This window comes from Gallus gallus, chromosome 5 (genome assembly GCF_016699485.2).
Source record: "Gallus gallus isolate bGalGal1 chromosome 5, bGalGal1.mat.broiler.GRCg7b, whole genome shotgun sequence".
Lineage (NCBI taxonomy): Eukaryota > Metazoa > Chordata > Aves > Galliformes > Phasianidae > Gallus > Gallus gallus.
This window is the reverse complement of record NC_052536.1, coordinates 55,781,368-55,803,640: the sequence shown is the minus strand read 5'-3', so window position 1 is coordinate 55,803,640 and position 22,273 is coordinate 55,781,368. Positions and strand designations below refer to the sequence as shown.

Below are 22,273 nucleotides of genomic sequence, written 5' to 3'. Positions count from 1 at the left end.
GTCTGCTGTGATTTAAAAGATGTATAAATGCAGAAGGATTCTGGTCAGCTTGGTGCAGTAGCTAATGGATCTTCCCTTCCCCACAGCGAGGGGAGGTGTGTGCGTGTATGAAGGCTTGCATTTATGCATCAGTCCAGCATAGGAGCCAACTGTAGTGACAACGAGCTGTACTGAAACTTGTAAAAACAGCAGTGTCATTCCAGAGCTGTAAGTATCCTGTTTTTGTGTGCCTAAGACATGGCTGATTAGAAATTAAAACAAAAAACAACCTGGTCCTCTCACTTCATTGGCTTCAGCATGGAATAACAGTGTAAAGGCAGCACTGCCATTTGTTTCAGTGCTGATGGTTCCTGGCAGAATTTATCTCTTATCAGCAATTCAAAACCACACGTTTGGAATTGAAAACCTTTTATGCTTGTTCCATAAAGTTCTGAAGAGTCATTGTCTCTAAAGATAGAATGAGAAAGCTTGATAGTTTACAGAGTAGGGAAAACAAACAGAATTATTCTGAAGCATGATAGGGAATTGTCAGTGGCTTCACCTCGTAATGATTACCTTTGGTGTTTTCTATACTTAAAAGCAACCTGCAGCTGCCACAGTTCTGTGCTTGCCAGCACTGGAGTGTTGCAGAAATAGGGTGGATGGTTTGGGGAGAGGATTGAGCTCTGGTTTGTGTTCAGAGCATTTTCTGCTGGAAATCCTTGCTCTGATTCTTGGAGCTGGGAATGAAACGTGCTGCTGACGTATAGAGAAGACATTTTTGTTTAAGAAGGATGAATTTTGAATGCTCATGGCAAAGTGTGTAAGTGGGGGGGGGTGGGGATTCACTTCTCTCCTAGCGATGCTTTCAGGTAAGGTCTGCTACTAAAAGCTCTTCCTCACTGCCTGAGAACTTGAAGGCAAGTGGCAGTGGCATTCAGATGGAGTTAGCAGCCTTCCTTTTGTAGCTGTCTGAAGCTATTAAAGGAAGGTTTTCTTTAAATCTGGATCCATTAAAACAGTGCAATGAACTGAATGCTGAATTCAAATGAGGCAATTATTCTGGCAGTAAAACTTCTGACTAAGGCATAATTTTGTTATGTAAATTGTAACTTTTCAACCTTAAATGGTATTGTTGGCCTCGCCGGAGACCAACTGAAACACAGGAGGAAATCTAACCTTAAATGAGAAATCTGCTGTAGGTGAGGCATAACTTTACCCTTTGTCTTTCTCCATAGACCTGAAATAGCCGTGAGCAGCTGAACCAACTTTGCTGGCTAAACGTGTCCTCCGAGCCTGCTGGGTAACCAGTTTAGTCCTGTTCTCATTCATGTAATACCCGAGCTCACCTTCATTTACAGTTTTCCCTTAATGAAGGGTGTTGAAGTGATTTGTCCTGCTGGATTCCTGAAAATGGCTTGAAGAAAGCCTTTTTAGCACATAATTCAGCTCATCTTTCAAACACGCTGGCATGAAAACTCAGGAACGAAATCTGATCTTTTGTTCCTAGCTCCTGGGATTTCAACGTGGAAAGCTGTGTATTGCATTGCCTTCACCTTTTCTTCCCCCAGGGTACTGCTATGAGCAGCTACCACAGCTTTTCTCCTGAAAGCGCCTCCAAAACTCCCTTTTGAGTGGGGAAGGGAGGACTTCAGGCATGCTCCTCTGCTGCCTTTCACCTGCTTCTTGATTCTGGCCTGGACACTCACCCAGGTGTGTTGGTGGCCTGACTCTGAGCAGCTATGAATTGTGGAAAACTAGGTTTGAGCAAACTTGCAGCAGCCTTGATTTCCCATTCGCTCTTACTCCTCTATTTCATCACCCTGAAGTTCTATTTTTATGAGATTATTTTAGTTGTTAGCATCCAACTGAGAAGGGAAACAAAATAGCTCAGTTGCATTCTGCAGAGGAAAGTGAACTGGGAGGTGACCCAATTCCAGCAAGAGCTGGAATTAGCACAGAAGGCATGGGGAGAAAATTAACCCAGCGACTGGGTGGGCGTATGTGCAGAAGTGGGAGCTCTCTTATCCCCACAGTCTGTTGCTGAAGGGAAGAAGACATTAGCACTGGTTGCAAGGGTGACGTGATGTTCTGCCTATAAAATTGGAGAGGAAGAGATGCTTTTTCCTGAGCACGTTATGCTGTTCTCTTGGGTTCCTGGTGATGGGATGAGAGGGAATAACCTCAAGTTGCTCCAGGGGAGGTTCAGGTTGGATATTAGGAAACATTTATTCTCTGAAAGAGTGGTGCTGCAGTGGCACAGCTGCCCATGGAGTGGTGGGGTCACCATCCCTGGAGGTGTTCCAGAACCATGGAAATGTGGCACTGAGGGATGTGGGCAGTGGGCATGGGGGGTTGGTTGGGGTTGGGGATCTTGGAGGGCTTTTCCAACCTGAATGATTCTGTGATTCAGCAGTTATTGAGTGACTGCATTGACTGATACATGGGGCTGTGTGGGAGCTTTGAATTAAAAGTTGCTTTTAGGACTAGAAATGCAGTCACCACCAAAACACATTCTGGTACTGCAAGGGGAAATTGTTTGGTGTCTGCACCAGCTGGCATTGAACATGCTGTTTTTAAGCTAGTAGTCAGGGATTATCTTCATTTCAAAAAGTTCTGCATTTAATGTAAGAATTCAGAGATTGCCATGGAAACATAATCTGTAGTTAGTTCAGCAATGTGCTTATACATTCACCCTGGAGGAAGAGCCTGAAGTCTCCTGATGATTGAATCCTTTGTGACAGTGCCCTGAGCTTCTGCGTTTTTGAGCTTTGTGTTAGAGGTTATGGTGAAGGTTCAACAGAAGGGATGAATTGGGTGCGTAGGGCCATTGCGTGAGTGGTGCTGCTGCTGTTAGGGTAGTAGTTTCCAAGTGTCTCCTTCACAACTCTTAGATTCTTAACCATAAAAATGCTTACTTGGATGTAGTTTTCTCCAGCCACAGTTGGTGCTTCTGTCACTTTTTGGTTTGGCATCTGGTGTATAGCACAAGGGAGAGCGCAGCAAATCTGCCAGTGTTGATACACTCAAGGATAATAGGTATCATTGAGTAGATTTAGACTAGATATTAGGAAGAAGTTCTTTACTCTGAGGGTGGTGACGCACTGGAACAGGTTGCCCAGTGAGGTTGTTGGTGCTCCTCTTTGGAGGCATTCAAGGCCAGGCTGGATGGGGCTGTGAGCAACCTGCTCTAGAGGGATGTGTCCCTGCCTATAGCAGAGGGTTGGAACTGGATGGTCTTAAAGGTCCCTTCCAGCTCAAACCATTCTATGGTCGTTTCAGGTGGTATTATGAGATTGGCTGTCTGCTTGGATGTCTGATCAGTGTACTTAGATTTGCTCATTTTCCTTTCTAACTGTACTTATTTTCTGAAAAGAGTCCATGTAGCTGGTAGGTAAGGTCAGGGTAAGCTCTGTGACCCGTGAGTGCCTTACAGCAGGATCAGGGCTGAATGGATAGAAGGATTGCTCGGACTCTATAATGAGCCACTGTGTTTGCACAGTGGACATAAGCATTAGGATTTCACCTTGGGACTCCCTGGACACAGATTGCTCTATTGGGAAGATCTCTGCTATCCTTAAGATGTTAATCGAGTAGTTCTCCAAGGGATGACTGTAGCTGCTTTTCCTTTTTCATGTGGTTCCTTTTGAGATGTGGGCTGCTTGATGAGGAGTAGGAGGCACGCTGGTGCCTTCCCTGAGCCTTCTTCTCTAGTTCCAGGCAGGCGTATTTGGCAACTATAATTTCTTCCCTTTCTGTTTTTCTAGGGTTTCTGGTATGCACTTAAAGCCATATCTCAAGTTACAGAGGAAAGAGCGATCTCCGGAAGTAAGCCAGGACTCTCTGAGAGGCCCACCTATGAGCCAGAGGTCAACACAAGACAAATACGCCAACAACTGCACCAAACTGAGCGTTTTCCCAACACCCCCCCTCGTGACTCCATCTCGAAAGCTCCTGGGAATTATTTATCCAAATACTATGTGCAATATGAATGGGAAAGGTCCGGCAGATGGTCTGAGTGCCAGGGAGAAGAAGAACGTCCTGTCGGCCACGATCCATCAGGGAGAAGAAGGGGAAGGGCCTCTGGATGTGTGGGCTGTGGTGAAGCCTGGCAATACGAAGGAGAAGATCGCTTTCTTTGCAGCCCAGCAGTGCAGCGGCAACAACCGGCTGGGCTCCATGAAGCTCAAAAGCACGTGGGACATCGATGGGAGAACAGTGAAACGACGGAAAAAAACGGTAGATCTGAAAAAAGCCAAGATCCAGTTGGAAAGAATGAGGGAGGCGAACGCTAGGTGCTCCCAGCCGGAGCCTTTCGTGTGCGGCATCGAGCACTGCTCCGTGCATTACGTCAATGACAGTGGTGAGGGGGTGTTCCCGGGCCGGTCCCTCTCCGTGATAGAGATGGTTGCGTTTCTGGAGCAGCGAGCAAGTGCTTTACTGGTAGACTGTGCTAAAACTTGCACGTCCGCCTCCACCGCGAGGCTGAGCGCTCCGTCTAAAGGTGCTCTTCCCAGCTCTGACCCTTTCTCCGCTGCCGGGCCGTGTGAGGTGCATGAAAGGGGAACCTGTGGCAGCAGTGAGCAGCAGCAGAGTGAGCCGGTGCGCGTCCTGGACATGGTGGCCAAGCTGGAGTCGGAGTGCCTGCGGCGGCAGAGCGAGCGGGATGGAGGCAGCCTCTCACGCAACAACAGCTTCCGCAGGAACGTGGGGCGGGTGCTTCTGGCCAGCAGCACGCAGCCTGGTGCTGAGCCTGGCAGAGCCTCTGCGGGCAGCGTGGGCCGGGGTGAGGAGCTGGGGGCAGCGGGGGCTGGCTGCGGAGCGAGGTGTGGGGATGCCGGGCTGTGGGATGGCGCTGCCTCTGCTCCGCAGCCGTTCCCTCCAGGGTTGGAGGCTCACGTGGGGAACGCCGGTTCAGGACTTGCTCACGCTGTGTTGGCCATTGCGGCTGGAAGGGGTGATGCTGAAAGGCGGGTTGAGCCTCCCAGAGCTCTGCCAGCCCTGTGTCCGGCTGTAGCTGGGGTGCCAGTGGATTCCTTGCCGAGCAAGAGCGCGACTGCTGATTGTACATCGAAAGAAGCTGTGATCCTCTCAAAGCAGAGCCTGCATCCTGCTAGGAAGGAGCCCTTGTGCATCAGTATATCGGTCACCAAGACCGAGAAGGGGTGCAGGAAGGAGAAGCTCCCTCCCTCCAGTTCGAGTGAAGACCCCCTCCCGGGGAGGTTGTTTTTTCTCCAGGCTGAGCAGAATGCCACCCACGCACCACAGCCACTGCGGGAATGTACCCAAGAGAAGCCAGGAGAAGGAGTGCAGAACGAGGATGAGGATGCTTTGGAATCTGACAAATCGTGTGTCAGGACCAACGTCTCTCCGGAGCCATCAGCCCTTTCCGTTCCCCCTCCAGAAGGTGCTTTGCAAGCACTTGATGCTTCCTGCTTGAAACGGCAGGTCTCGCATGACTTTTTGGAGACCAGGTTTAAAATCCAGCAGCTTCTGGAGCCTCAGCAGTATATGGCTTTCCTGCCTCACCACATCATAGTGAAGATCTTCGGCTTGCTGCCTACGAGGAGCCTGGTGGCCCTAAAATGTACTTGCTACTACTTCAAGTTCATCATTGAGTACTACAACATCAGGCCGGCAGACTCACGTTGGGTCCGTGACCCCCGCTACCGAGAAGATCCCTGCAAGCAGTGCAAGAAGAAGTACGTGAAGGGGGACGTGTCGCTGTGCCGCTGGCACCCCAAACCTTACTGCCAAGCTTTACCCTACGGGCCTGGGTACTGGATGTGCTGTCACAGGTCCCAGAAGGGCATCCCGGGCTGTAAGTTGGGTCTCCATGACAATCACTGGGTTCCTGCCTGCCACAGCTTTAACCGTGCTCTCCATAAGAAGACCAGAGGAGCGGGAGCCGAAGGAGAAGAGGAATATTAGTGCACATACACTTTCCTGTGAGATGGTTTGGGGTAGGAGGAGATTCTCATGCCTTGTGCTGTTTACAGTGTATATAAATGTCGTGTTTTTCACAGGGCTATGAAACTGCACATACTTCAACACAAGAGCCTTTACCTTTTAGATTAAAGAGAGCTTTTAGTCCATCTATGTAAATAACACTATAAAAACTAATTGTACATACAGAGTCTACAGCTGGCTGAACAACGTAATCACTACAATGCAGCTACGATAGTGTTGCGGCTATAGTTGTGTGTGTTTTTAAGTGTCTTGTTTCCAAATCTGTATATCCTGTATAATATATGAACGTTTCTGAGAAGAAACTCTAAATAGGTAAAGGCCAACCTGGTTAAAGAATCTTCAAACAACTTAACTGGACAACCTTAAAACTAGACTAGAGCAGAACATGACAGTAGTGTTGGCAGTGGAGAAAAAAAGAGAGGAATATTATTGTATAGTCAGAATATAAAAAAAAGTTCTTGCCTACCTTATCCATGTTGTCTGGTTGGTTTTTTTTTTTGGTTTGGTTTTTTTTTTTTACTTAAATAAAATGTGCATTCTAGATCTGCCTTACCTGCCTTGGTCTTGTGAAAATGCTCTAAAGCAGGAGGTGAGCACTTGGTGCTGTGGTGGAGCTCAGACTTGCAGCATAATCCTATGAAACAAAAACCCTGTCTTGTAGTGCTCTGCTTTGGGCTCTGCCTGCTTCTTTCTGCTGTGTGTCAGTGCTCTGAGGTCTGAGTCAGAAGTAAACTGAACCCTGGCTTTGAACTGATGCCTCATACTGAACTGATTCCTTGACCTCTTCATAGGAGCTGAGGTTGGCATCTATTGGAGCATTTGCTTTCCTCTCCTGCAGTGCTGTCCCTGTGCCCAGGAGGGCTGAAGTCCAGGGCTGAACCCACAGCAGTGGCTGTTGTGCAGATAGGAGCCCAGGGAAGAAGAGCAGCAGTGGTGCCTGTCCTGGAACAAAGATGGGCACCTGGAAGGCAGCACTGCAGGTGGACCAACCCCACCTCAGAGCTGGTATGGCCATCCCTGGGGCCAGCAGTGCCCACAAAGGGATGTGCAGGAGCCTCTGGGGAAGGAGTGGGCTTTGGTTTGCTATTTATGATGCATTACTGTGCAAGAAAAGGCAGAGCCCTGGCAGCCTGCCCTCAGCTTTGTAAGGGATGCTGCTGCTGTTCTTGCTGTAGCTACACCTGGGTGCTGCTCAGCCCTTTATGGTGCCAGCCAGGAGGAAGGAAAGCAGAAAGCTGCAGGGAGGAGAAGTGGCATCCCCTGGGCGGTTGTGAGTTGGGTTCATAATGGGGTGCAGGGCCAGGACGAGCAGCACTGCCCTCTGGTTGAAATCTTGCCAAAGCTGTTGGGATCAAAGGCCACACCTTAATTTCAATTAAGGAAGAGGGAGAAGAAAAGGCTTTCCTGCCCCCCACCCAGGGCTCTGGAAAAGTGGAGATAAATGCATGGTGCTGACGGCGGTGAGGAAAGTCACTGCTGGGCTGAAATAGAAGCAGCAGAGGAAAATATTTTGTAACTAGATAAGGGACAGTGAGGTCATTTCGCTCAGAACGGGCTGTGAGATTCTGGTCACCTTCACTGACCGAGGCCACTGGAGGGGGGGGGGGAGGGAGAAGACAATAACAGCAGAAGGATCTGTTTGTTCCTTGCAGCAGTGAAAGGCATAGTGGTTCACTCCGTGCCCTCCTGAGCTGCTTTATCCATCAGTTGCTGGAGTGAGCCCTGCTGCATGGCACTGCTCTTAACCATGGCCTCACAGAAGGAGCATCTGCAGCGGTCTGTGCTGAACGCAACTTCGTTCTTTGAGCAAATCTGGGTGCGTGGAAATGTGTTCTGTGGGCAGAGTGGTGATGGAATGATGGTTGGACTTGGGGATCTCAGAGGTCTTCTGCAACCTGGATGATTCTGTGATTCTCCATCGTTCAGCCCTCTGGGCAGGACACACAGTGGTTTGCTCGCTATCCTCGGTCTCTGAGCTTGGATGGGGTACATCAGTTTACATAGAGAGGGGAGTGCCCCTCCATGGAAAGGCCATTATTTTAAGCAAAAGTATTCTTTTTTACCTTGCTGCTGCATATTTTACTGCTTCCTAATTGCACTTCAGCAGGGCTGGTGCCTGTGATGCTTTGGAAGCTGGAAATTGTCATGTAGCCCCAGCGCGTTTCAAACCACAAAGAAGTGACAATTCTACCACTTAAAAAAAAAAATTACTGTTAAAGATTTATTGCAATAATACAATAAAACTTAGAAAAGAAAAAAAAAAAATCATATTTAGTTCCATCTCATGGGGAAGTCGCAATGGCCAAACCCAGCTGCAGGGATCAGCCCGAGCTGGAACTGCAACCCTCACCCCACACCAACTGTTCTGCAAACTCAGCGGGCTGCCTTCAGACACCTCTATTGAGCAGAAGGTGCTTCCCTCCCTCCCTCCCTCACCCCCAGACAGCCTGGAAAACCAATCCCATTGATTGCACTCAAGGTTTGGACACATGTAACTCTCCCTTCGCTACACACGTGCAAAACACTTTAAAAACAACACTATTCTGTTACAAAAGCGTTCCTTGAAAGGACCTGTCTCGATGCATTAACACCCTCGCAGCGCCACTGTGCACTCTATGGCATGGTTGCAAATAAATTATTTGGAAAACACCATGGTTAAAATATGGATATGGCTTCAAAAGGTGTGGTGGTGGCTTTTTCCCCCCCCAGAACACATTAATGACAGCATACAAACAGAACCATGGTTTGGCTGTTAGGGCTCTACGTAACACAAAGACAGCAAGGAAAGAGTGACTGAAATGTGTAGTAAAAATATATATGTAGGTGGAGTCCGATGCAAAATAAATAGAGAAGCAAGATGGGGTGCACAATGCTAAAAGCCCAGTGTAGGGCACTGGTGGGTGCTGGCTGCTCTGACACCAACAGCTTCTAAGGGGAAAGTAGCCAATGAGGCCAAGACTGCAGTAGTCAAGGGGGTCTGTGCTTCCTAAGATGAACCGAGCTTGGGTTTAGGACCAAGGGTGGCGTTGTAGAACAGCGTACAGGCTGTTAGTGCGGAGTTAAGGGCCTTTGGTTTAAAGAAACCCCAAACAGATTCCCATCCCAAAGACCAAGGGCTGCTGTGCAGGACAGAGTTGGGATGTACTACTGGGCACAGAGCTCAGCAGGGGTGGCGCTGCCCTTCCACTACGCACAAGGATGCTGCCATCTTCCAAGGACAGAAGACTGAAATCTTCCATCTGGGAGGGATGGGAAGATGATTTCACACAAACGCCCAGGGAGATGTACAGCATCCCAGCTGCATAAAATGTAAACCGTACAGTGGAAGCCTCACGGAGCAAAACTATCTTTAAACGACACATCCCAGAAAGCAGAGGAAGTAGAGGAGCACTTATTAGCAAAGCCCTGTCAGTATCACACCTCCCGTGGCCCTGTGAGCACGCCAGCTGCCCTGGGAGCAGCACTGCAGGGAGATGAAATCCGCTCCTTGGCGATCAGCAAACAAGAACAGAAAGAAAAACCCACCAGCAACACAAAACAGAACATAGGACTTCACGAAGCTAGCTTGAAATGAGGTTTTTCTAATATTAGAAGTGGCAACACGGTGTAACTGATGAGTATTATTGCAACAATGGCGTCAGATGTGGGTCTAGCTAAGAGAACGTCCAGTGTTTCTTTGGTGTGTGGTATCAAGAGTAAAGAGCATCGTGCCTGGAGAGCACAACGTGGTACTTGTAGACCACCGACTGGTGGAAACAGCATGGAGCAAGCAAGTCTCCTACAGCAAAACCTGGTCAAGATCCACAACCAAACCTGAAATAAGAGCAACCTGCTGTGTGAATTCCTGTCCATGCTGATTCTCCGTATTAAAAAATATGGCAACAGAGATTAGAAAACATGTTAAAAATGCATATTTGCCATGTCCTGAATGAAAAAAAAAATTAAGAAATATGCATTTTTGCATTATGCAAGACAGATTTAAAACACACAAACATAAACCCTGTAAGGAGTTAAGAACATGTGAATTGCATCTGCACCACCGTCCAGACTGAATACCGAGCAGCCTTCCCTCTGTACTCGTTTGGATCCAAACGCTCCAGAATCTGTTTCTTCTTTAGGAAACAGAGCTGGAGGCCGCCGGGTCGTCCTCCTCTGATATCCAACAATGCAGACAGAACCAAGACACAAAGTGCCATCACAGAATCCGTCAGAATTACATAGCTAGCTAATTTACAAAACGGTACCATCACAGTCATCGTGGGTCAATAAAAAGGTTCTTCTGGTTTACAAAATTGAAGTCTGACCTTTTCTTTGTTCCAGGCACTACTTAACTGAATATGTAAGGTTTACTACAGCACTGCTGGGGAGGGATTCCTTCCAAAATCCTGGGATCCTTTTCCCATGCTCGTTAGCGATGTCCAGTGTACGCCTTAAACCAGGAGGTCACTGAGGCAGCAGCAGAGGAGATCATCCCGCCAGCACTGCTGCTGGCAATGGGCTGTGACACCTGCGTGCTCTGGCTCTGCAGCATCTCCACCTGCTGGGAAGGGATATCGCAGAACCTGGGGCTCGGCAGATTCTCCCAGTCTGTCCCCAGATCCGTCTCTTCGTCGCTGACGTGCTCGTCTCCGCTCTCATCTGTCTCGCCGGTGGCACTGGGATCCACAAACTCCATGGAGTCTTCCAGGTCAGCACTGATTTCAAAAGGCCCAGACCTGTGGATATGGACACAGTGCTGTCAGCGCTTCCAGCACAGCGCAGAAGAGGGGCTGCCCCAGGCGTGCCTAAGCAGCATGCTGTGTCACGTGCATGGAACAGACATTAGAACACCTCTGTCTTTATCAGCTGGCACAGAGAAGCTCCCTGGCTACAGAGATAGCTGCATTATGACAACGGTAAAAGGAAAACAGTTGGCCAAGGCAGCGATAGTAGGTTCCAGTTCATGGAGCAGGAACGGCGGAAGAGCTGTTTGGCTTTGGCAGTGGATAGTGAAACACACACACAGCTATTGATAATAACTCACAGCTCCACTGGTGGAAATCTCAGCTTGATGTGGAACAGCTTTGATTTTTAACGCTAGCTTTGGCTGGGCCACGACTGCTGCAGGGAAGGGTGTTGGTCAGCAAGGGGAAGGGTGTACTTTACACAGCTTGCATAGCACAGTTGGCACAACTCCCTGATGGAGACTGTCCATAGCAGCACTTCACCTCAAGCAAGAGCTCGTTCTTTTTGACACGAGAGTGATAAAACACTGCTCTCCCAAAGAGGCTGTGGAGTCTCCGTCACTGGAGATACCCAGAGCCCCATGGGAGCTGGTCCTCAGTAACTTGTTCTAATTCATTCTGCTCTGAGTGGGGCTTTGGATAAGATCTCCAGATGTCCTGACCAAATCCAGCTCTGCTGGGAGTGACTCTGAGTTCCCTGCTGCCACTGCCTGGTAGTAAAAGCAACTGCACTCTGCCCAGTTCCACCGCCTTGCACCAGAGTACGGTGAGTCAAAATCTAAACGGGCTATAAGAAAGAAAAGGACAGACTCTCTAGCAGAGTCTGTTGTGATAGGATGAGGAAAAATGGTTTCAAACTAAAAAAAAAGGGAGATTTAGATGAGATACAAGGAAAAAAATTTTTATGATAAAGGTGGCGAGGCACTGGCACAGGTTGCCCAGAGAGGTGGTGGGTGCCCCATCCCTGCACACACCCAAAGGTCGGGCTGGATGGGCTCTGAGCACCTGATGGAGCTGTGGGTGTCCCTTTTCACTGCAGGGGGGGTTGGATCAGATGGCCTTGAAGGGTCCCTTCCAACTCAAAGGATTCTATGATAATCCAGAGCACCTGCAGAGTTTCAGAGGCCTTTGAGACACAAAGGCAGGAGAAAGCTGGATCCCCACAAGCAGAGTCTCTGTTAAACAAATCTAATTCCAAAGCACAAAGCTCTTTCGGGTTCTCAGTGAAACAGGAGCAAGAATTTAGTTAATGGTGGTTCTCCAACCCTAGGCAGTTCTCCAACCTTACATGGAGAAATAGCCTGAAGCAGCCATTTAGCATGGGAAATGATAACCCAAACAATTAAAACTTGGTAAAATTATACACATGTGAAAATATTAGCCTATAAAGGAGGCTATCAGGCAATCTAGAGGCCTCGAAGTCTGAAGGAAAATGAAGACAGCTGGTTGCTGCAGACCTTGCAGACAGCTGAGAAACTGGAGGTAAACTCTTTCATCATACAGAAAGGAATGGGAGCACTGCCCTCTGGCACAGCATTTTGCTTAACGAGGCAACAGAAGAAGGGAGTCATCAGGTTTAAGGCCAGGAGGGACCATTAGATCATCTGCTGTGACCTCTGTAACAAAGGCCACTGCATTCCATATCCCCCATCCAATCCTGCCTGATGAACGCATCCATTCCAGAAACTCATCCTGCCTTGACAGGAAGACACAATGAAATAAAGAACTTCTCCACTCTGTTCTTGCTGGTAGTTAATCTCTGTGTTAAAAGCATCCACCTCGCTTCAACCCAGCTCTGACTCTTTGCTTCCAGTGGTGCTTGTGGTCTTCTCTGCAGGACCACGAAGCCATGCATAGCCTCCTATTTCCTGCACGTCGCACAGAGAAGTGGGACCCATCTCTCTGCTCTGCCTTTCTACTTCCCATCACGGGGACCCATCAGGTTTAGCTTTTTGTCCACTGTGGCTCTCACATCCCTTTCAGTTTGCTTCCCAGGACACAGCTCTTCACTCTCTGGGTGTTCCCTGCCCTCTCCCTGTTTGCAGACAAGCAGCAGCAAGCACATCAGTTTTTCCAAAGTGAGCTAAGTTGGCTCCCTGTGTATTTGGGCTGACTAAGTAGGGATATACCCAAAGAACATAAATCTGAAGAGACAGTGACACTGCAGGTTGAGTAAGACTAGATCTGTACATCAGAACAGAGTGGAAAAGAGGATGTCACAGCATTGGTGCACTCGAGGGTGAATAAAGCAGTAGAATTCACACATATTGGCAGGCTGTCTCAGGCACAAGTGACTGGATTACCCCAAGAGGAAATCAGTCTTAACTTTCTTATACTTAAGAAAATAAGCAACAGTAAAACTGGTGTGCGCAGTCTACAGGAACCGATGTTCTTTTCATCACATACTAAGTTAACAGAAAAGTTGTCTTTTACCTTAACGTACACATAAATTAATATTATTGAGTGAGGACTTCGTTCTAGAGTGCTCACTGATCAGAATTATTCTGGGAAAGCTTTACTTGGTATTTAAGGCTGATACTGCTGGATGCTCTTATATACATGATTGCAAGATGTGAGCAGAGACATGTTGAGAACACAGTGAGATTGCCTGGGATGTGTGCTGCTGTCCTCTGGGGGGAAGCAGTTCCTGCTTTTGGGCACAAGAGAAACCAGTCCATACAATCAGCCCCCAGCTGAGCCTGCCATATGCAGAACCACAACACACAGATACATCTGAAATCTAATGCCCTGCTCAGAACCTCCTCCCCCCGTCCTCCCCTTGTAACTGCCCTATCTTTCGATGTGCTGAGGATTTATGCATAGCAGAAAAGAACTTCCCTCATGAGCAACAATGCAAATGCAAAACAACTCCCAAAGGGATTCAGGCGCAGGTGTGTTGATGTGCTGCTTTTCTTACCTGCCCAAGTTCTCAGTGTCTGGGCTGACCAGGTACATAAGGTTCCTGAGCGTATGCAGTGGGTGCAACAGATCTAAATTGACATGCTACCATGGAGAAGGTGAGAAAAAGAGATATCAGTTATTGGTGGAAGCCTGCAGGCGCAGCTGATATCTTAAAAGCTATTTAAAGGATCCATACGTGCATTCCCCCTACCTGAGAGAAGCAGAGGTGAAGGATGTTAGCATTCAGCTTCTTCACTGCTCGCGTGAACCTGTGCCTGCTGAGATTCTCCCCACAGAACTCACTGTTGAAGGACCACATACACATATATACACACACAACAGAACACTGTGGCAATGCACCTACTACAGACATCAGCATTCTCTCTGTTAGCATTTTATCAGCAAACAAGGCTTGCCCAAGCCTCAGTGGTTTCACCAGGACAGGTGATGTGAACCACATGCAAACTCAAAGATCCAATACAGCCAAACCATTTTGGTTCTCCTTTTAAATCTTGCCTCATTTCCTGTTCCCGAACTTTTTGTCCTCTGAAGACTGAACAATCAAATAGCAGCATAAGAAAACCTGCAGAGATGCTACACAACCACCGTGCCCTCACTTTGGCAATCACTGCTTCAGTGGGCATGGTGGTGATGGGCTGATGGTTGGACTAGATGATCTTAGTGGTATTTTCCAACCCTAATGATTCTGTGATTCTAATTCAGTGATTTTTTTAAACACTAGAAGAATCTCAGCAGTATAGTTGAAACCCCTGGAAGACAAGTCCACAGCTTCCTCTGAATTACTTTTGTACAGGTCCCATCTGCTCTGTGTAGGCACTAAAAGCCTAATGGTGCCTTTCATCACAACTGGCTTTACACACTTCCAGATATCTGGCAGCCAGCTACGTCCCCCACCAGTGTTTTAATCCATAGAGAATTACACTGTTGTCATAACATATTATAAGGCCTCATTCTACATCTCTCAATGCAGTGGAGCTGTTCAGGATTACTAAGAGCTGCTGAATTGAGCTGGTATTTTGTAAAGCACAGTAGGACCTGATAAAATGAAAAGTGCTATTCACACACTGTCATATTTCACTCCAATTTGAGGATGCTGACTAAGTTGGTTAGAAGGTTGTCCTTCTGAATGGCTGGTCTGTGCTCTCTGGAGGTAGAAAAGGAGGGAGGGAGGATTAACTGCGGTCTAAATTCCTACTGGACCTCCCTGTGAAATTAAATGGCACAAAAAAATCTGTGAGCCGTCAGCCATTACCATAAGGGCTGTTCCAAGCAATGACTTCATTCACAAAACCAAACTGAATTAAGGTTATTCAGCACTGGTAACTGATTCACCTTCTTAGAGGCTTGCATTTACTTGCCTGTTGCAGAGCTTCTTGGGAAGATTTACATCAAGTATGAGAGACAAAGTGTTAACGAGCTGAGTTGCATAGCACAATGCAGCACTGATGGTATGAGCAGGGTTATTATGTTCCATATCTAAAAGAAATAAAAACAGCATGAAAGTCTCATCTTAAATGAAGCCTCAGTGAGTGTGTTAACGCATTTCTGAAGTCTCCTCTGGAAATGTCATTTGTCAGTACTGAGAGCTGCCTGAATCCAGCAATCATTTACAGTGAGATCTGTCAGAAGTTGGTACAAAATAGTAATTCTTGGAATTCCTGTTAAATCGACAGCATGCAAACCATGTCAAAACTGTGAATAATTAACTTCCTCTCTCTATTACTTTGCACTGTGTCCCAGAGAGCATTTCCTACAAGAGGCTTGCAGTGGACTACTTCCTATACTGGTGTTTCTTTACTTCTGAGTCAGGTTTGCCCAGGAAAGAACCAAAGGGCCGAGCTATTGATCCCCTGTGCCTTCTGCTGGCATTGAAGGCTGCAAGTTCTATGACTTCTGGAGCATCCCAGATGCCTCACCAGACCTCTCTCCTTACCTGGTCCTTGCGTAGTCTTCTTCTCTTCAACCCAGTTGTAATACGCTGAGTAGTCTCCATTATTAGGAAGGGTTATCCAAGGCCCCGTGATGCTGATGCTGGTGTCCCCATTGTGGTCATCACACACCCATCTCCCAGAGAGATACGTGGTTCTCCTGGCTTCTGCAAGCTTGCTCACAGTGCTGGAGGTCATAGCATTGTCGCTCTCAGAAGACACATCTGCAGGATCTCTGTTGCACCCAAGGAAGAACATGGTATTTTTAAGTTAGTTTAAGAAATACAGTCAGCAACGTACTTGGCAGGCACACAACCAGACTTCACAGAGAGCAGAATGCTTGTAGAACCAGCCCTGCTAAACTCCTTCATCGCCACACTACTCTGTTCTGGATTTTTTTATTATCTGTTTTAAGAGTGGACACACAGCTCAGACCTCTCAGTGGGCCTCAGATCCTTATGCTCTGCTCTTCAGGCCCGATGCCTTTGGGAAACACCTCCTCCTCCCCACAGATGCTCAGGGAGCCACAGCGTTTAGCTCAGGCTCACATGGCTCACTTCTGGGTGTTCAAAGCAAGGCAAAGCAAGCCCAAAAGGACAAGCCTTCCGTACCTCATGCTCGTCTTTACTTCTTCAATGGGAAATATGACGGATGTTAGCTCCAGGATGTGCGTCCGGCGGAGGTTGGCCAGGTGTTCATGCTGGGTTTTCAAGTCGTAGGTTTTTTTCTCAACCAAGTCCCCCAGTTTGCGGTTGTGCCTCTGGATCTTCTCCTTCTTCTCCTGATGCCGCTGAGCCCTGCGATAATGCTTCTGGTTCTCCTCCTTAATTCTCAGAAGCCCCTCTGTATCTGTGAAGGCATCAGCAGATGTTAGCTAAGGAAAAGGAGCTGCGAGGTACCTGCAGTAAGCCTGAGAAAAGCTTTATTAATAGTTATGGCCAACAAGATCTAGAGCGGCTTAAAACAGAAAACTTTGCCTCACTATTAGCGCTCTCCAGCTGCTAAGTGGTGCAACTTTTAATCTTTTCTAAAGAGCTCCAAAGAGACTGACATTGGGATTAATCTCTCCCTATCTTTTACCCAGCTATTTTTGGATTCGGAGCAGAAAAGCCAAGATTTCACAGCTTAATTAAGCTTCTACGGTAATCATCATGACAGAAATTGCTTGACTCTACATGCTTGCATGGTGATGGCCAAATAGGCATGAGCTGCTTGCAGCCAAAATCAAGAGCAGATAGCATCTCCATTCACAATTTCTGGCACCACTGCTCCTATTAACGTACATTATTTGGGCTTTGTGCTCACGTATGTCCTCGTAAAGCTCTTGGATCCCAGTGGCACAGACTTCTCGTTACCACAAAATGGCAAATATGCTTATGCTTATGAAGTGCTGCGACTGCCCAAGTTTACTCCATGCAGCAGGCACACAGAGAGCTGGAAAAAACTCCTGCAAGAGCATCTGCTGATTCTCCTATAAAGTAATTCACTGCAGCAACGCTTCCACAAACATATGGTGCTGCAGAGGGTGACTTCACTGCCTCCGTCTTTCAAAAGCAGAGGAAAATGTCTCCAAATACATATGGAGAAATGATAATGTACCCTAGTTTGAATAAGAGCCCCCTTCTAGCCGCTCAGCACTGGTTTTTATGGCTGAAAGAAAGCAGCATTAGTCATGCTCCCTTGCAGCACACAGCAGAGCACTCACTTTCCTGTAATGAAGAAATGGGATAACTGCCCCTTGCACAGAAGGCAGGCAGTAAGCCCTGACATTGTTCCTCTGATATATTTTGATTGTGAGGCACAGAGGAGAGCAGAGGTACAATAAGAATGTTTTGTGGCATCTGCTGCTCAAAGAAGAAACTACACTATATACTATTGAAAAGACAATCAAGAAAACATCCAAGCAGTTCTATCTGCCTCAATGTACACAGACTGCTAGCTTTCCCAGACAGGGGAGCACAACGACTGAAGGTTAAGTCTGAAGAATGGGTCACAAGACCAGTTGCCATCCTTATGTCAGTGCTCACTCTGATTTCTACCAGTGGAGCTGGAGCGGTTCCTGCTCCAGGAATGGGGGAGCAAGAGTGCTGGCAGCCACAGACATGGGCCAACATCCTCTGAGTGTCAGAACTTATTTCTGCTCATCTTGATGTGCTCCACGATGTGTTTGGGAAGAAGGGCGATCTCATGCATGAGAGATGTTAAAACCCAAATCAAAGACAGTGAGAACAGCTTCCCCACCATGCAGGTATGAACAAATAAAGAAAGAGAGAAGGAGCAAATGTCCATTTGTCCAATTTTCAGATTCATGCTGTGCCATATCTGAGAGAAGAGAAAGAATGTATTTACATTTTGTAAAATGGTCCTTAAGAGGGACCAGGTTGAGCTCCTGGTCTGTTGGCCACTCACTGCAAGAGTTCCTTTTGGGCCTACTGAGCCAATGGCAGGCTGGTTGGGTAAGAGTTAGCTCAGTCCATGGATTAATCTGATCAAGTTCTCTGTGGATCAGGTAAATAGTAAAAATTGCCGATTAAGAACATGTAAGTATTAATTTCTGAGAATAACAGGAAGGTGGAGGAGCTTCACTCCCTAACTGGTCCCTGAAAACTGCTCTTCTTCATCTTTTTTTTTTTTTTAAAGAAGCAAACCAAACCAAACACCAGTTTTTGTAACCACTCCTTGCGTTGTATTCCTAATGTTCCCTCCTGGACTTTCTCCAGTTGATTCATATCTTTCTTCAATTGCTCAAATTGGGCTCCAGGCTCCCACTGAGGCAGCACTGATGCCGAGAACAGAAGGATAAGAAGGATAATTGCTTCCTTCTTAAATACAATGCCTACCTTGGTATAACCCAGAATGAGGTCTGAACCCTTCTGGAGCAACACGTCATTGTTATTTTTTTTATTTAATTTGCAATTCCCCAAATTCTGTCCTGTCAAACTTTACCACCCCTCCCTGCTGTGGGGTTTTATGTTTCTCCTTCTTAAACAACGTGCTCTTAGCTTTTTTCATTTCAGATGATACAATCAACTTATCTGCACGATTCTGAATTTGATCCCATTCTCCACAGAGTTCATACCGCCATCCACCTTGGCTTCCTCCATCCCACTTTCTATCCTACTGAGAAAGCTATTATGGAAAATAGTAAAGAAAACTGGGCCAGGAACTGTTCCCTATGGAGCCCTGCCTGTCTCACCTCCTTGGTTTGACAAGTATCACCACTCTCTGAATGCAGTCTTTCTGTGACTACATCCAGACCATATTTATTTGCTTGTTCATGAGATAGTCTGGGGCAGAGCCCAAAGACAAGGTACGTTGCTTCTCCTGCTTCCTCTGCTATACCACCTGACCCCAAAGGAGGGGTCAATTCAGCCTGACCTATTCTTAAATAAAAGCAGGCATTGCTTTTTGCTATGTTCTGTGTCCCTACAAAGCAGTAAGAAGATTACAAGAGGGTGACTGTGTCATCAGTTTAAGCTTCCCTCTCCATCCACCCCTTGACAACAGATGCTGTTTGCACTCTATTCCCTTGGACATCCTCTCTACTCAAGTGTTCTCAAGTGCTCCACTGCCCGTTCCTCAAGGTCCCTACAGTGAATCTGATAAGGCTGCACAGACATAACCAAAACAATATTTAACTGCCTGAGTTCTTTCCTTGCACCGCAGTCCTCTTGCTACGTAAAATTTAATCTGGTTCAACACCTGATCACATTTTCCTTGTTAGATGAAGCAAGAAGGTGCTGAATTCGCTTTTCTTTTAACTAACAGACTCCCCTGTCCTTCATCTTATTATTATTATACGTTTCTTACTGTTACTATCCATCCTCCCTACTACACCAAAACCATCCTGCACTCACTGTTTTGGATGTTACTGATGCTAGCATGTGCCATTCTTTTACAACTATTCTCAGTTACATGACTGTGCTGCCACTTCTCACACGGCTCCTCTTGAACTTCAAGCCACCACAGCACCCCTGACTCAATCAGCATGCTTTGGCATATGCTTCCCATCCTACCTTTGCATGGAGGTTGTAAGGAGTGCTGCACGGTCTCTTCTGACAAATGACACTACAAATCTCTCGTGTGTAAAATATTTAACGAGTTTCAAGACTGAAGCTGCTGAATGTCAGCAACTCTCCAGCTTATGGCATATTTCAATGACAGTCTAGACAGGTGTGGGTTAAAATTCACCGGTTACATGAAGTCATAACAGCTGCAGCACTGTTTGCTCCTCTTTATCAAGAGGAAGTGATCAGGAACGCTGCACTGAATAAAGCCATCTCTAGGGAGAAAGCCAAATTCATAGGCTGCTAAGCATTTACTTTTTAAGCTGTTGCAAAACGATCTCCATCCAGCTGAATAATGCTTACTGCTTGCTAATTAACATCCAAGCATAAAAAGGCTGAAATCCACTCACTGATTTGCCTTGGAAATTCACTATTTTTGAAAACTAGCCCTCAAATTCACACCAATTGATTTTTCACTCCTTGAGACGCAGTTTTACACATTAGAAAAGCACAGGCACTACTCACTTCTTGTCATCTCATCATTCTCTTTGCAAATGGTCTGCTTCAGCTGTTCGATCCTCATCTTGCAAGACATTATTTTCCACCTCTGAAAAAGAATGTTCAGCAGCAATAGGGCACAAACCATTTCAAATACACCGACTAATGATTAACAACAAAGCCAGGAGCTTTGGTACAAAAGGAGCAGGACGTCCTGGATTGGCTCAGACCAACACATAAACATTTCTTATACTGTTTTTGGCATAGAAGAATACCACAAACAAATAGAATGCTTAGTTTAAAGTCAATCAGTATAATAAGTTATTGAAGGAATACCTAGTAAGAAGTGAAACATACTGACGCTCTGCAGAGCTGATTTTGCTTTTGCTTACAACAGGCTTTTTGGGAAAGCAATGCAATGCCCTCGAGGTAAAATGTAACTTTAAGGAATGTGATCCAGCAATTCAGAGAGCTTAAAAACCATGGGAAGCTTTGAATAACTCACCAGCTGATCAGTTATCTCTTTGCCTTCCATGGCCTTCAAAACACTGGAGGAAAAACATGAATGAAAGTTATTTGACTATCTGGACTCCATCTGTCTTCAGCAACAGTGCATCAGAGAGATCTTCCTAAAGGAATTTACTTTCATTTAATGACTGCAACTTACTGGTTTTGGAATTCTCTCTGTTTGGTCTTAAGATGCATCAGCCTCTCTTTCTTGTCTGAAAACCTAGAAGAGATTAAATGCTTTTATTCCAGTTGTGCACAATGGTATCGTGAGCTGTCTGAAACAGTAGAAAGAATGAAGCTCGTGGGTGTCTCTAAACCTGAAGTCTCTCTCAACCCTTGGAAGCAATAGCTAAGGGTATGGAACTCCTGCAGAATTCTAGAGCATCTGTCTCCCAGGGATAGCAACAGAACCTCTTACTATACTCAGCAATGGTTCCATGTAGGAGAGTACTCTCCTAAGACTTCTAAATGACACCCAAGTCCTTCATGTACCAGCAGCAGTAATAAGTTGTACTGTTTTCTTCCTACCAAGCACTTTTATTTTTTGAGGGTTCCTACATTTCCTTCCTCTGGATATGCAACAGCTGTGTTCTGCTCGCTTCCATAGAATCATCAAGGTTGGAAAAGACCTCCAAGATCCCTGCTCCAGCCCATGCCCACTGCCCACATCCACCCTCTTCTTAAACACCTCCAGGGACGGTGACCCCACCACTCCTTGGGCAGCTGTGCCACCGCATCACTGCTCTTCTAGAGAAGAAATTCCTCCTAATATCAAACCTGAACCTCCCCTGGCACAACCTAAGGCCATTCCCTCTCATCCTCTGTTCCATACCATATTAAGAAATACATTTAAAGCAAACAGCATGTGAACAACGCACGTTGAGAAATTACAAGGAAGCACGAAGCAACAGAGACAACGCCAAGAGACACAACCAAGAGATTCAGGCAACGTAAAAAACAGCAGTTGTGTTGAGTTCTGCCAGTGTGCCTTCCCAGCCTTCTTTTTGTTTGCCATGTTACAGCACCATCCTGACCTGCACCTCAAATGTGTGCCTGTGGGGCACCCAGCCCACAGCAGGGGGTCGGAACCAGATGATCTTTCAGGCCCCTCCCAACCCAAACCATTATACGGTCCTATGACATTTTGCTCTGGAATGTGTAGCATTCACAATTTCATCCTAATAAAAAGTTAAACATTTCACACACAACCCACCCAGTCCTCTATTTCAGGGACATCTCAGCTTTATTTAGAAAGAATTACACAGTGAATGAGCTTGGCTGGGTGTCATCTGGGACCTCTCCCTGCTCAGCCCCATGGATTGGATTTCACATTAAACCTCAAAACGTTTCATTTCTCTCCTCAAAGTGCCAAAACCTGAAAGCGTGGATCCCAACCATGGCTTTACAATGTACGCAATCACATTAAAAACATTAAAACAACAGAACTTTGGGCGGCTGCCTTCACAGCCTGCAGGCCAGAAGTATCCCTTCTCCTTCCAAACCAACACCAACCCAATGGTAGGCGCTGGTACGGAGGCCTGAGGCCACGTGTGCACCCAAGGAATGCAGTACAACCACAGCTTGATGGCTCAGCATCCATCAGTCCATCCTTCCCTGTGTCCTTCTGTGCGTCCTCACCACATAAGTTGCACCAGTGAGTGTCTGCATGCAGCAATGCACACACCATCAGCACCTGCAACCTTGGGCTAAAGGCAGAAATAGCTCAGCCCAGAAA

General features: G+C 46.8%; 2 protein-coding genes across 35 annotated transcripts in view; one reads left to right on the top strand and one right to left on the bottom strand.

Moving 5' to 3' along the window:
* FBXO34 (F-box protein 34) overlaps positions 1-6,490 on the top strand; it is a 41,989-nt gene extending 35,499 nt beyond the window's left edge. For 26 of the 34 annotated variants that reach the window (XM_040701086.2, XM_040701083.2, XM_046941881.1 and 23 more), the window contains one exon: positions 3,747-6,490. In XM_040701086.2, the coding sequence (XP_040557020.1) occupies positions 3,747-5,910 (2,164 nt within the window). In that variant the 3' untranslated portion in view covers positions 5,911-6,490. 34 annotated transcript variants of the gene reach the window in all.
* A 1,656-nt stretch (positions 6,491-8,146) lies between these two features.
* ATG14 (autophagy related 14) overlaps positions 8,147-22,273 on the bottom strand; it is an 18,006-nt gene continuing 3,879 nt past the window's right edge. Inside the window, exons 2-10 of the mRNA XM_015287924.4 lie at positions 20,696-20,758; positions 20,534-20,576; positions 20,056-20,137; positions 16,135-16,372; positions 15,529-15,758; positions 14,954-15,071; positions 13,786-13,876; positions 13,591-13,676; positions 8,147-10,664 (exon numbers count right to left, since the gene is read on the bottom strand). Coding sequence (XP_015143410.1) covers positions 10,358-10,664; positions 13,591-13,676; positions 13,786-13,876; positions 14,954-15,071; positions 15,529-15,758; positions 16,135-16,372; positions 20,056-20,137; positions 20,534-20,576; positions 20,696-20,758 — 1,258 coding nt within the window. The 3' untranslated portion in view covers positions 8,147-10,357. The remainder of the gene's footprint in view (positions 10,665-13,590; positions 13,677-13,785; positions 13,877-14,953; positions 15,072-15,528; positions 15,759-16,134; positions 16,373-20,055; positions 20,138-20,533; positions 20,577-20,695; positions 20,759-22,273) is intronic.